Source organism: Penicillium psychrofluorescens, assembly GCF_964197705.1.
Source record: "Penicillium psychrofluorescens genome assembly, chromosome: 1".
Lineage (NCBI taxonomy): Eukaryota > Fungi > Ascomycota > Eurotiomycetes > Eurotiales > Aspergillaceae > Penicillium > Penicillium psychrofluorescens.
In genome coordinates, this window is record NC_133439.1 from 1,886,468 (window position 1) to 1,900,232 (window position 13,765).

The 13,765-nt window shown below is 54.0% G+C and overlaps 3 protein-coding genes across 3 annotated transcripts; all 3 read right to left on the reverse strand.

Moving 5' to 3' along the window:
• Nucleotides 1-3,625: 3,625 nt before the first annotated feature.
• Nucleotides 3,626-5,392, reverse strand: PFLUO_LOCUS705 (uncharacterized protein; the record flags this gene model as incomplete). Its single annotated transcript, XM_073784689.1, has 1 exon — nucleotides 3,626-5,392. One exon carries the CDS (start codon nucleotides 5,390-5,392, stop codon nucleotides 3,626-3,628), a length of 1,767 nt encoding a protein of 588 aa, XP_073634801.1.
• A 443-nt stretch (nucleotides 5,393-5,835) lies between these two features.
• PFLUO_LOCUS706 (Sulfate adenylyltransferase) lies at nucleotides 5,836-8,002 on the reverse strand (the record flags this gene model as incomplete). Its single annotated transcript, XM_073784700.1, has 4 exons — nucleotides 5,836-7,037; nucleotides 7,099-7,244; nucleotides 7,484-7,694; nucleotides 7,834-8,002. The coding sequence occupies 4 exons, from the start codon at nucleotides 8,000-8,002 to the stop codon at nucleotides 5,836-5,838; spliced, it is 1,728 nt and encodes a 575-aa protein (XP_073634802.1).
• Nucleotides 8,003-8,883: 881 nt separating this feature from the next.
• Nucleotides 8,884-11,226, reverse strand: PFLUO_LOCUS707 (uncharacterized protein; the record flags this gene model as incomplete). Its single annotated transcript, XM_073784711.1, has 2 exons — nucleotides 8,884-10,004; nucleotides 10,062-11,226. The coding sequence occupies 2 exons, from the start codon at nucleotides 11,224-11,226 to the stop codon at nucleotides 8,884-8,886; spliced, it is 2,286 nt and encodes a 761-aa protein (XP_073634803.1).
• Between the last annotated feature and the right edge of the window lie 2,539 nt (nucleotides 11,227-13,765).

The window sequence follows — 13,765 nt, forward strand, 5'->3', positions numbered from 1 at the left end:
AAAATCAAGCTAACGAGTATCAAACTCATGGTTTCCAAGAATAGCCGGCTAACCTTTCGACCGTCATCATTGTTTCAAATATGCTTTGTTTTCTTCGAGTTGTAGCGTCTACACACAGTATCTACTCACAGTATCTGCACCACGTATACCTCTCAGGATGAGTGGACCGCCCGACCAGAAGGATTCCACTCAATGCACATCCCAAACACATACGTTATTCCTTTGTTGGCCAGCCAAGAAGGGATCCGTTGAGCAGTCCGCCCCCCCTAGCCGGAAATCATACTCAGCATTTAGCGTTAAACGTCGGGCCGGAGCTAAACATAGACTTGCGGCACAGCTCTTATCCTGCAAAGCCGATGACGAGAGAAAATAGAGCGCCAATCCATTTCCAGCCACCGACGAAATCAAAAATTCCTAATGCAAATTGCAGTCCCACCCGTCCATCCGATCGCTTGTTTGGCCAACAGCCCCCACGCTCTATTTTAAGTGTGAACGCTAGAAATTTGCCCGACCCACCCCTACTTCCTATCTGTCGCAGGTATACAGGCACGCCCTATTCTAATTCTACGATATCTCTCTCTGTTCTCTCCGGTCTTCTGCTGCCCGTAACAACCCTAGAACACAAAAACATTCAGTCCCCTGATAGCCCGCTCGCCTAACAACTCACCCAACTCACCGGTACCCGATTTGCAGCAGATCATACCCTGTCTGACTAGTGTTGGGCCAGTTTTCTTTGGCGAACCGGTCCCACTTGATTTCTGACCCAGCACGGACCGCGCCCTAACTCCGTTATGATTCGCTAGTCCGTGAAAGCGCATCCTGAGGCTCATGTTAGCGTCGCTCCCCTTGCTCTTTCCACTTGCAGCGCCCTGGACCACGTTGACGGCTTGGACCGAGTCACCCCAGCTGACGATCAGGGAGCTAACAAACCACGGTCGTGCGCTTCTTAGAACGTGGAGATCGATCATTTTTCTTACATCTTGGAAAGATTCACTTGTTACGTCGCTACAAGTAACTAGTTAGCTGTGACAATTAGTCACGTAATTCGCGGTCTCATGACCATGCATTTCTGTCGTGCAGTCGGGTTACGTCTAGCCCCATTTACAGTATACGGAGAGATTTTATTGCCGGTGATTTGGCGCTTGGTGCTTATTGCCTGCTGCCCCATGCCCTACTTCAAGTAATTCCAACCAATCACAGCACAACCGTTTTAATTAAGAGAGGCATTTGGGAGAGAGGTGTGGGGAAAGAAGTAGTGGTCTATGCCTAAAGAAGCAATCTGGATGCCGTCTCCATAAAAGGAATTACCCGTTATGTGCATCCGATCTGCTAGTTAGCTCTCTCTGTCACACATGGCCCTAATGAGTGGGTCCCTTCAGATGAGGAACTAAAATTCGTATAGGAATCGTCATCCTGGTTAGTCCTAGTGTAGTTCCTTTATTACCCTTCATGTAAGAGTTCGTGAAGATCACAATTGTTCCTCTAGGGTTCTGGGCGCAGATGATTGAACTAGTGAGAAAGAAGCTTACACGTGCCCATCCTAAGCAAGAGTCACTCGCAAAAACCAAGAGGATTCGGAATACAGCGGCTCCGTAGTAAGGGGTGTGTTAGCGTTGGTTGAAGATCTGTGCTTGACAAAGTCGAACCCATTGCGATAATAATGTGCTATGCACATAACTCAACTCGCTGCTAAGTGCATACTGTAGGAGGAAAGAGATCAGCCCGCCCCATATGGCGTTCATGATGGAATCCACCCCTAGAGTCTCCAAGCAAAGTGTTAGATAGAGATTCACCAGTAGCAAAAGTTTGCGTATGCTCAGTGCCTCGGTTGTTTCACCGCTGTGAGAAGCAGATCCGGCCCGCCCCTCTGGGGAAGCACCTTTGTTCGCCAATCAAATATATTTCTTTTGCTTCCTATTTAGTACGGCGAATTGTTTCAAGTAGGACCGGGGTGTACCTGGCCCCCATGCTGGCCATTAAAAAATCTTGGAGCTAGGTACATTCGGGAAAATGCAAGGGCGGGAGGCAGGATCCACGTCATTACCATCATCTATATTCTGGTTAACATCAGGGCTAGTAAGCATTATTATTAGATGTTAGATTAACTATGGAACTAGTTCAATCTGGAGGACTGGTTAATCATTGTTGGCCATGGATATAAAATTTTGTGCTTAGTGGAGTTGTAGCCAAAGCCATTTTGCGGTCTACCTATCTTCAGTAGATATCGCGTCAGGCAATTGTAGACAAGTGAAATCATTTCACTGCGTCTTTGCAGCATCAAGCTGTGACAAATGCTAAACTGCCACTTACACAACACTCTTCCTTCCAAACCCTAACCAGTGGACCCATTCACTCATTTAAAGCCCCCAACTATCTTTAGGTAAAGTTATCACGCTAGGTACTTTGATCAAGCTACAATAGAGACCCCTGCTTACCCGCCCCTTCCTAGGACTCCTTCGAAGCCTCAATTACTCGTTCAGGGTTATCAATTGACGATCCTAAAAGCCATCAGCTATCTATAGATGAAGTCATTCTCACTAGGTGCTACTATCCAGCTAGCCAGCTACGCAGCGCTAACCTTTTACTTCCTACATTAACCAGTAAACCTATTGGACCTCCTAAAATCCCTCGGCAGCAAGAACCTCCTTAACCGCCTCCCTCTCCCTCATTGTCCCCACCAAAGCGGCATATCTCGGATACAAAGTCTCCATATCCATCTGCGCCCTGGATCCCCATTGGAAGAAAACAAACAGATAAGCATCCACCGCCGTGAACGCCGTGCCCACCGCGTGGGCCTGGCCATCTTCCAGTCTCGACTCAATAGTGGCATAACAGTCCTTGATAATATCCCGCCCCTTCCCCTTCAACGCCTCCCTCGCAGCCCCCAAAGATTCATTCTCGAGAAAGCGCTGCGGGCGGAGAAAAAACCCCCAGCCCTGCGCGTGCAGGGTACCCGAGAGCCAGTTCATCCATTCGTACGCGCGGATGGTCTCCAAGGGCGGGCATCTTGTTTGTTTATTCGTGGTTGACTTTGTAGTTATCTGGGGTGTACATATCCAGCAGTTTTGGAAATATATGTGTCATGGATGTCGAGATGTGGAATTACGAACCCCGATATCCCCAACGAGAGAGCGGGTTTAACATGCTTACACGGCATCAATCGTATTCTCAAGTAAGCACTACATCTAGTTAGTCACTTAAGGGTCCGACAAAGACCTAGGAGTAGGACAAAGACAAGGACAAGGACAAGGACAAGGACAAGGACAAGGACAAGGACAAGGACAAGGACAAGGACAAGGACAAGGACAAGGACAAGACACGGCGATGTTTCAGCAGAACGGACGCATTTACACAGCTGTGGTCTGGCCAGGAATTATGTCGCGGTTAAATGAAGGAATCAAAGCAATACAAGTAAGGGCAAGAGGTTTACAAGCCATTGTTGGAGATCTGCATAGTTATTGTACGAAGTTATCATAAGAAAATGCAGTGCGCCCCGGTGGATCAAAGGGCCGGGGCGAGCGGATATGTACTGTACACACGGTGCCGATTAAGACCGATACGTCGAGCCGAGACTGAATATCCACTGAGATCTATCTCCCGACTCTGCCAGCCTTGCGTGAGGGAATTACACAAACAGCGAGCTATTCGGGGCGAAGGTATCGAGATCTGACTCGCCTTCAATCAGGGGGAAAAGCCGCTTGATTCGGTCTTCCAGGAGGGTCTTCTCGGCCTCCCACCTCCTTCGTTCAAGAGACTTGGTCTGCACGCTCTTCTCGCCGCCGAACCATGCGCCCTGGGCCTTGGCGATGCTTTTTTGTTCGTCTTTCTTGGCGCGAGAAACCAGCGCCGACACCATACTTTTCCAGTTTTCGAGACCGACTTTGAGACATTGCGCGCAGCGAGCGCGAGCGTCGCGGTCAGTCTCGGAGCTGCGTAGGTTGAGGATTGTTGATTCGGCCATCTCCACTGCGTCGCGGGTCCAGGCGAGACCGGTATCGTGTGACGAGGACGCGTAGAGGATCTCGCCAATATAGGTCATTAATCCTGCTTCCTCACAGACAGAGGCGGATGTGCGGAGGGGAGGGTCATCGCCGGATGGAGGGGCGGCTGGGTAGTCCACGGGGACGAGCATGGTTTTGATGGAGTTGAAGAATGAGGCGAAGATGTCGTTTGATCTGTTGGAGAGAGGGTGGAGGACAGGTGTCCGCGTGGATTCCGGCGAGAGGGGAAGATTCCGACGAGCCTTCAGGACTGATGTGAAGAGGGATAAAGCCGTGGGGAGATCGCCCACGCGAGCATTGTGGACAGCGAGTGCTGTAGACACGCGCAGGATGTTTTCAGATGGCAAGTTAGAGCCAGTGTTTTTGAGTACTCCCGTCTTGGGATCTACTACCCTGCTGGCATCACCAGGTAGTCCCTCAACAGCGATATCCAAGGCCCAGGTGTACATGTCACCTGCCGTACGGCCCAGTCCCTTGTAATCAAGCCAGTCGGCATAAGCCAGTGCGGCCTCCAGTTTTTGTCCCGTATCAAACCCCCGTGTCGTCAAGATCTTCATATAAAACGTCTCCGGCGAGGGCGACGCGGCCTCACAGTTCTCTTCCTGCGGCACCTTCTTCTGCCCAGTAGGCATAGGCTTGGGGCGCGGGTTCGACGGACCGACCACATACTCGGCCGGCGCAGAGATCTTCTGCTTGCGATCCGTCAACCAACCCTCCAGGTTCTCCGCAGCCTTCGCTGCGCCCAGAAGAGCCTGAAAGTACCCTCTCCGCCAGGGCTCACTTTTGGCCGAGATATCGAACCCCGTGCTACCGACGCCCTCGACGAAGAACCCACCCTCATCCTGTTCGACAATGCCCTTGCCTTCGCCCTCCACATTCTCCAGACGCTCCAGCAGCTCGCGCAAGAACCCGGTAACCATGGGCCAATTGGTCATCAGCTTGCCGATTTGTTCGGGGTGCTGGAATGCTTGTGCAGAGCGCAAACACCAGCGCGATTTCCAGGTCCATTCTGGAGGCGTGGGCCACTTATGCTCGATTTCTTCCTGGTACATGCCAACCTTGATCACTTGGAACAAAACCAGGATGGCATAGAAGCTGAGGCCGATCTTCAGGCCGCGGGCCAGTCGGCGTTTATAGTTGTTGCGGCTTTCGGTGGAAATGAGTCGGGCAAAGTGCTGACGTAGGTGGATGGATAGAGGGGGGAGAGGGCGTGTCGGTGCTAGTGGTGAGAGGAAGGGAAGTTGAGGACGGCCTGGCACGGGGGAGAGAAGAAGAAGCCGGGTGCGATTTGTGAATAGGCGCAGGTGTATATGTGGACCGGGGATCCGAGGGGGATGCACCGGCCGAATGTGATGCGGTATTCGACCGATGGCGCTCCTTGGGGGTAGCATGGTGGGCGTGTGGTGTGGTTGAAGTGGTGGACCAAAATGCGATGAAGATTAAAGTGGTAGGTCACGTGGCCGACTCTGCCATAGATAGGAGAGAGTAGGCAAGTCAAGCTTCATGTAACTCCCAAGATGTTTACGACAGTCTGTTCAATTATATCTTCGATAGCAAAGGCCACCACGATCCGTTCAAACACCTTGCCTTGATGGTCGTTCTGATCGGACCACCACTCGTCAACTTTGCCCAGGGCAGTAAGACAGCGAGGCCACTACGTTCAAAGTCTAGAATTTATAATTGCAAACCAGTCAATGGCCAACAAGTCTATTGCCAAGGATCTAATTCAGGGGAATCCAAAGAAAAACCGCAATTAAAAAACACACATCCTAGTACAAACACATCTCGATCCGAAGATGGCCCCAATCAAACAAAGCAAGCGAATATTCCAAATCTACTGAGACACGCGCTCAAAGTAGCCCGAGCTCTCGAGCATGAGGATGATCTCATGAACGATGCTGCGCACGGTCTGCTGGGAGGGGTCGACGGTGAGCTCGACCTTCTGAGGGGTCTCGTAGGGGTCATCGACACCAGTGAAGCCCTTGATCTCGCCACGGCGGGCGCTGGCGTAGATGCCGCGCTTGTCGGTGCGCTCGCAGTGCTCGAGCGGGGTGGCGACGTGGACGAGGAAGAAGGTGCCGGCCTTCTCGACGGCATCGCGGGCGTACTTCCGCGAGTGCTCGTAGGGAGCGATCGGGGCAGCGATCACGGCCGCGCCGGAGCGGGTCAGCTCAGAGGCCACGAAGGCAATGCGCTGGATGTTGGTGTGGCGGTCCTCGCGCGTGAAGCCCAGCTCAGACGACAGCTCGTGGCGCACGGTATCGCCCAGCAGCAGCGAGACGGAGCGGCCGCCTTGCTGGTTCAGGGTCACCTGCAGAGCGCGAGCAATGGCGTCCTTGCCCGAGTTCATGTAGCCGGTCAGGAAGATCGTGAAGCCCTGGGTGGCGCGCGGGGGGTTGGACTCGCGCAGGATCTTGACCACCTCCGGGTAGGAGAACCACTCGGGGATGTGGGCGCCGGAGCGCAGGCGGCGGCGGAGCTCGGTGCCGGAGATGTTCAGGGTCTTGACGCCCTGGGGGACCTGGTCGACGGGGCGGTACTCGTCGGTGTCGGGCAGGTAGGTGACCATCTGGAACTCGACGACCTCGATGCCCAGCTCGTCCTTGTACTTCTCGACGGCGTGCTGAGCGTCGTAGGGACCGTAGAAGTCCTTACCGGCGGAGTTCGAACCGGGACCGGCGTGGTCGCGACCAACGATGAAGTGGGTGGCACCGTGGTTCTTGCGGATGATGGCGTGCCAGATGGCCTCGCGGGGACCACCCATACGCATGGCCAGACCCAGCAGACCCAGGACGGCCATGCCGTTGGGGTAGCGGGGCAGCAGAGCCTCGTAGGCGCGCACACGGGTGAAGTGGTCAATGTCACCGGGCTTGGTGAGACCGACGACGGGGTGGATCAGAACGTTGGCCTGGCGCGAGCGGGCGGCGCGGACAGTCAGCTCACGGTGAGCGCGGTGCATCGGGTTACGGGTCTGGAAAGCGACGACGCGGGACCAGCCCAGCTTGTCGAAGTGGATGCGCAGCTCCGCGGGGGTGTCTGTCGGGGGTGCATTAGCAAGGGCAGAAACGAATTGGAAAAAAGGGGAGAGGGCACATACAGCGCAGAGCGACATAGTCGTAGTGGTTCAGCTTGTTGACAGCCTCGATCTTGCCACCAACGTAGAACTCGGAGACGGACTCGTTCAGGAACTTGATGGCCGGGTGCTCGGGGTCACCGCCGAAGACGAGCTGACCTTCCTGCTCCCTAAAATCAGGGGGAAAAATTCCGCGTCAGCCAGACCCACCAAAAGTAACGCCGGGGCAAAAAAAGATAGGAGAAACCATAGTGCGCCACCAAACACGCCTCCAGTGAGACAAGGTCGCATGGCATTTCGCAGGGGCGTAAGAGCCAAAAAAAAAAAAAAGGGTTAAGGATCGACAGGTTCGCGAAGGGGAAAAAAAAAAATTCTCCGGGGCGGCGGGGAAAAAAAGATCTCAACTTACTTGTCCGGGCGGTAGATGTCGTCAATGGTCAGGATGGCCAGGTTGCGGTCATCACGGAAGTCGCGCAGAGTGATGCGAGTGCCAGCCTTGAGCTTGCTCTCGTCGATGGTCTGCTGGCTGACGTCAAGGGTGATGGGCATGGAGAAGACGTTGCCGTCGACAAGGCGGCAGTCCTGGCAGACGCTGTGGCTCGAGTCAGTTTCCGCTTCCTCTTCTTCATTCCAATGGCACCATCTTTCGCATCCTGTTGCGACACATACCGGTCATAGTCGGCCTGGTTCATGAAGCCTGAGCGACTGGAGTTAATTTGCGTCCTCTGGTGTGTGTCGGGGATGGGCCCATTGACTTACCCTCCAGCGGCGAGAAGCCACCGTTCATGATCAGCTCGAGATCGCACAGCTGACGCTCGGTCAGGACGACCGCGGGGAGGGTCTCGGCCTCGGCGGCGAGCTGGTCGTGGCGGGGAGCATCGCGGGCGAGAAGGTCCTTGAGGACACCACCGTGGGGAGTGTTGGCCATTGCGATGATGGTATATAGAGAAGTGAAAAAAAATACTTTTCGGGAGAGGGAGTGGGAGAGTAATGTACAACACGAGGGGAAGAAAAAAAGGACAGCAGAGCAGGAAAAGAGAAAAGGTTGGGTGGAGTTGAGTGCCGAGCCCTTCCTGATCAAGCACAAGGCTCCCCGGGGCCGTAACGACGTGCGCGGCAACAATCGTCGTCAACTGTGGACCCGGCGGAGTCTTGGCCGGCGATGGCTGGCGATGGCTGGCCAGGGGGAGGCAAGAGAGGCCCCCCGTTTCACGCCTGTTCCAGGGTCGGCGAGACACGCTGGTGGCGAATGTTTAATGAGGCCCAGTACCTGCAGTAGTTGATGTGCCGGAGTACGACTACAACCCTAACCAGGACGAAAGGCCAGATCGCTCTCTTCCTCTCGTAACCGTATCCATTAAACGAACCATTGGAGGCTAAAACCCGCCCGATTTTCAGGGGGCGGCATTATTCTTCACGACCACGGACTAGTAGCCCCGATGGATGTCAATGCAACTATACATACGTCGCCCCAACCTAGTCATTGACCTCTTATACTCGCCTTATTATGATTCCCATCCTATCCCAGTATCTTTCTCCTCCTCTTCCACGACTCCCTCTCTCCCTCGCAGGCATTAACCACGGTCCCGAAGACCATACGAGCTGAGTCAGCAGCACGTAATTCCTCGTGGAGGTTGCGTGATTGACACTCCCAAACAGGGAAGGCGCCGTCTTGGCACCGGCCCTGCACAGAAGGCGGCCAACCCTAACTTAAATTCGGCAGCACCGGACGAATACTAATAATGTAGATCGATTACGGAGACTATGGTAGTGACTAGGTGGTTAGACTAGGTGCTCAGGGACAGACTATTACTCCCCGCTCCGGTGGATCGTCTGCTTGGAAAAGTCCAGCGAGAACGAGTCCACCTCCAACGACCCCAATTGCCCCGGACTGGTCAGGGTCAGGTACGACTCGATGCGCGACTCGGCGCCCATCGCCACGTCGAGTGAGCCCGTTCGCTGCAGGATGTACAGGATGGATACCTGGGAGAATTCCACCACGGCGTCGGGGACGACGGATGATGAATTGGACGACGACGATGAGTGGGCGGTGGGTGTAGCCGTCGGAATGGCGGAGGTGCTGGTCGTTGGTGTAGCCTTGGCGTACTTACTTTCCGATGCTTTGGTCGTTCCCTCGTCGTCGTACAGGATCCCGTTCATAGTCGCGATGGCACGCTCCTCCATGACAGTCGTAGGCTCCTCGGACGAGACAGAGGGCGAGGCAAACTCACGACGATCCTCATCATCCCCCGCCAGGAGGGATCGACGAGCGTTGCTGCTGCTGCTGCTGCTGCCTGTATTGACCTGACTGAAAGAGACGAGCTCATTCTCCGTCTTGCACGAGACATTTTTGATGCTGAACAGCGCCATGATGGTGATGGGGTCGAGCTCGATCCCGAACTTGTCTTCGGACAGCTGGAACAGGCTCGGGAGCGCACTGCCCATCGTCGCATTCTTCGTCATGGAGCTGTTGCTGACTTCCGCCGTGAGGCAGCTGCCGTCGCTGTAGATCGTACATTGTGGTCCCATGTACCCGTTCGAACAGACGCACGAGCATTCGTTCCCGCTGGAGACACTGAACCCGCCATTCTGGCAGGGGACCTTCTCGGCGCAAGTGGGATGGTTGCTGGAATCCGCGTTTGGTACTGCGACGAGCATCACGGGGAGTACGACGGCGAGCACGACTAGGATGAAGACGATCATGCAAAAAACAACAAATAGCCACTTTGGCATCCCACAGCACCGCGCCCTGCGACGGTTGGAGCCGGATCCGTCCTCATTGGAGGACAGAGGTTCGATGCGTCGCAGATTCGAGCGTCCAAAGAAGATTGGCCATGATTGACGGCCACTCTCGTCGGGAGTCGCAAGTCCAGGAGGAGGGAACGAGGCGAGGATGTCTGACAGCGAGCCAGAGTTGCGGTACCGGTGCCCTGGACGCAGAGTTGGTTAGTCTATGCCGATGACATTCACAACGGAGGACAACCCACCTAGTGCAGCCTTGGCATCTCCATCTCCATCTAGAAGATCGGTCCGACTGGCTGTTCGCCCACGGTCCAGGTTCGATGCGAGCTTGGTAGCGCGTCGGATCAGGTCCGTCAAGCTGGAAAGACTCCCTCGGGCCTCTGCATTGCGCACGGCACCCATGTCCAGACGAGGAGGCTTGCGGGCGCCTGGTCGTATGTCACTCATCGTCGGCGCAGCCATGGGCAGGTCTTCTTCTTTCTCATTCATCGCGATGTAGACGCTCTCGTCCTGCACAATAGGCGGCTTCTCCGGGTCGACCCCTTTAGTCGAACCATCGCTCGATGCCGTAGAGGCCGAGCCCTTACGTTCAGAGGTCGGGGGTCGGAGTGTTTGTTGATCAGCAGCCACTCCTGCAATGATACCTCCCACAACGGCTCCAGCAGCGGCAGCACTTTCATCTTGCTTCGTATAATTTGACTGCGTCTCGGCGTTTGGGTCCGGAGTAGTGCCGGGCTTTTGGAAGGTGCGCATCGTCGGCTTCCCTCTCTTCCCAAGACTTGCACTCCTTACCAGAGCCTCGCAATTATCATCATTATGGTCCGAGTGATTATCATGGTCGTAATCATCATCAGAATCAGACTCAACGTCCAGATAAGCGCCTAGAATCTCCGACTCGGCTAACCCGGATCCCCAGCTGGACGGCATAGCCCGGCTCGATGCAAAGGAACCTAGAGTGTTACGGGGGTCGAAATTCTCCTCTGGAATTGGAGACACGGACGATCGACGGGCGCGCTGCCCCCGACGAGCGTTGGACGGAGGAACAAGGCCGGCGGTCCGTTGGCGAGGATCATATTGAGGCTCTGGTGGTGGTGGCGGGAATGGAGGGATATCCGGCACGGAGGGCGTGGATGAGCAACCCGAGCGTCTGAATAGTTCATCTGTCGTGATCGAGCCAGGAGTCGTACTTGCGATGCTCGCAGGGCTGGCAGGCACGCCGTCACTTGTCTTTGGGCGAGACAGTGGCTGATTTGGATGAGCGTGTGAAAAGGGTTGGGTCGGTCTTTGAACATTGTTCTGGCTGCTTCTAGCGGAATAGACTGATGGCGAAGGAACCTGAGAGGAAACTTCGCTTGGATACAGTGGACGCTGCGGCGGAGGGCCCCGGGGTGGAGGACCGCGAGGGTTCATGTATCTGGGATGGGGGTTCGGCGGATATAGCGGCTGGCTAGAGCCACGGACAGGCCAGTTCGTCTGCTGGTTGACATTCCGAACGAGAATTGGAGGTGGTTTCGGGACAGGCGGCGATGATCGTTCTGGGCGCACACCGGCCTCCAGCAGCTGCCTTGCTCTCTTGACGGACCCGGACCCTTTCCTGTTGACGACCGGAGAAGCGGAGGAAGGGGACCCGGCGCCTTCTGGTGGATTCGAAGGAGCCATCTATACACTTGTCGAAAAGACAATCTTCGACGTTCTGAAGAAGGTCTTCGTAGGGTTTGATGTAGGCGTCAGAGTTGCATAGAATCGGTTTTGGGCGGTGATGGGTATAAAAGAAATGAAAATCTGTAGGCAGTATAGAAACACAACTCAACCGCTCGTCTCTGTGGATCGAATAGGAATGAAGTTGAGAAAGATAACGAGAGAAATCTGGCCGTGTTGGCGAAGTCGAATGAAGAAGAGATGAAATCGAAACAAAGAAGCTTAGAACCACTGGTCTGAGCTATTTGCGACAATGATCACAAAGGAATGGAAGGGCATTCAATGCCGGGGTGAATGACTAGAATCGCATGATGAGCACATCTCCAGGCGATTGGGCGATGAGTTTGTGTCTGGGCGGCAACAGGCAGGCTTACCACAGGTCAACAATGTCTGTGTCGGAGATTGAAAGAGAGCGAATAGTCGAATCACCGGTATCAAACCAGGGATGTTTCAAAGAAAGCAGTCTGGAGACGCACTTGTTAGAGGGGAACAACAACAGATTCCAAACAGGACTGGGTGGAGACCGGATGAGCATATAGAGCCAGTCACTTACCACAACACACACGCAAGAAGGAATGTAAAAGAGCCTCAAGCTCTTGGGGCAAGAAAGAGAATCCGTCCGACAACGAAGAAAGAGAGAAAAAAGAGGAGAAGAGAGAAAAACGGGCCCGGACGACAATAATGAGCCTCCCAAGGCAGTGTCAGACAGAAAGTAATGTTAGCCGGCCCGCCGGGATGGAAACGCCTGATACAAGGGTGAGAATAGATTAAAACTTCATTTCCGCGTCCGAGGCGTGCTGGAAGCTAAATAAAGAGGTGGAGAAATCATCTACCCAGGGGGTGTGGACGTGTTGCATGCCTGATAATTAATCTAGCGGCCTCTTTGCAATAAGTAGGGCCGACATATCCTCCTCTTTCTCCGTCTCCGCAGCTGATGGTGCTTCCTGGCCATGACCTGTCGCTCAGTGGACTGTTGATCCTCGTCACTAAATGTTAGTCTCCGACCTCTTGAAGAAGTGGTGGTTTGTGAGCCACTAGCATCGCACCAACTAAACTTGAGACCCTAGCTAAATCAGCAGTGTCCAAGCGCCAATAACATTGGCTACCGCTCGAGGCTGCCGGGCCAGTGGGGTGTGTTCCAGGAGGCGGTCTCGGACGCTACGTCTCACAATCAGCCAGGGTGGGCTCGCCTAGGTGATGGCGGCGGCCAATGCGACGCCGCCATTCCACGCGAGAAGAGATTCAGCTGCAGAGTTTGCAGGGTTGTGGCTGTGCTTGCAGCAGCGTGGTCTTCAGCATCACATTATTCCCAATTCCCCAGATCATAATGCATAACCTGGCAATTAGCAACTGACGATGATGGGTGTTGTTATTATTATTGCTGTCGTGAGGGAAGTGGGGTAGCCGTTAACCGGCTAAAGAAGGTCGGCCTGTCGGAGATTTTGTTCAACGGGGAAAGTGCACGCTGTGGTCTGGATTCAACTGAAACAGGCTAACGGCCGCCTAACGTTTCCCCGGTACCTACCCAGATGGCCCACTTAGTCACGATAGTTAGTAACTAAGTTAGTTCGTTATGATAGATATGATTATTCAAAGCGACGATGTAGACACGAATCACAAATAATGCCATGGCTGACTAGAGGATTGAGATACATATTAGTCTAATCCTGCCATACACGATCTCATCTCCACCGTTCATCTACTCCACCATGTTAGCCGCTAGAAGAGAGTGAGATGTCCCACGTGGACTCGGCTTTTAACGGCCCCAAGTTGCTAGAGATAATGTAGGCTATTCTTATCAACCGAGTGGCAGAGTTTGCTTTTTTGTACCTGGCGTTTGAGTCGTCGCCGGAGCCGGGCAAGTTCCAGAGGCTTATGTGGTGAAACTAGCGGGATGCTAGATCTATATTGGAATAGTTTTTTTTATTATAATTAATCAGTTTTCTTGTTGTAGTCGAAGCGAAGAGACTTGACGAGCAGGATCCACACCACCTCAAATCACAGGACCTACTTGTCAATGGCCAAGCCGCCCGGGCAATTGAGCTTCTCGAGCATATCTTGATTGCCAGGTTGTTCCTCCTGCAAGGATCAGCCATGTGGTCTAGAGCCGTAATCATTGTCCAACCGCCCAAGGACTTAACAATCCCCCGCTCGGGGGGTGTGAGAGGAGGTTCTGTTATAGTTATTGAAAGGGGTATAGGGAGGCCCCACGAAGCGCATCAGAAGGAGACATTTTAAAGCATAGCAAGGA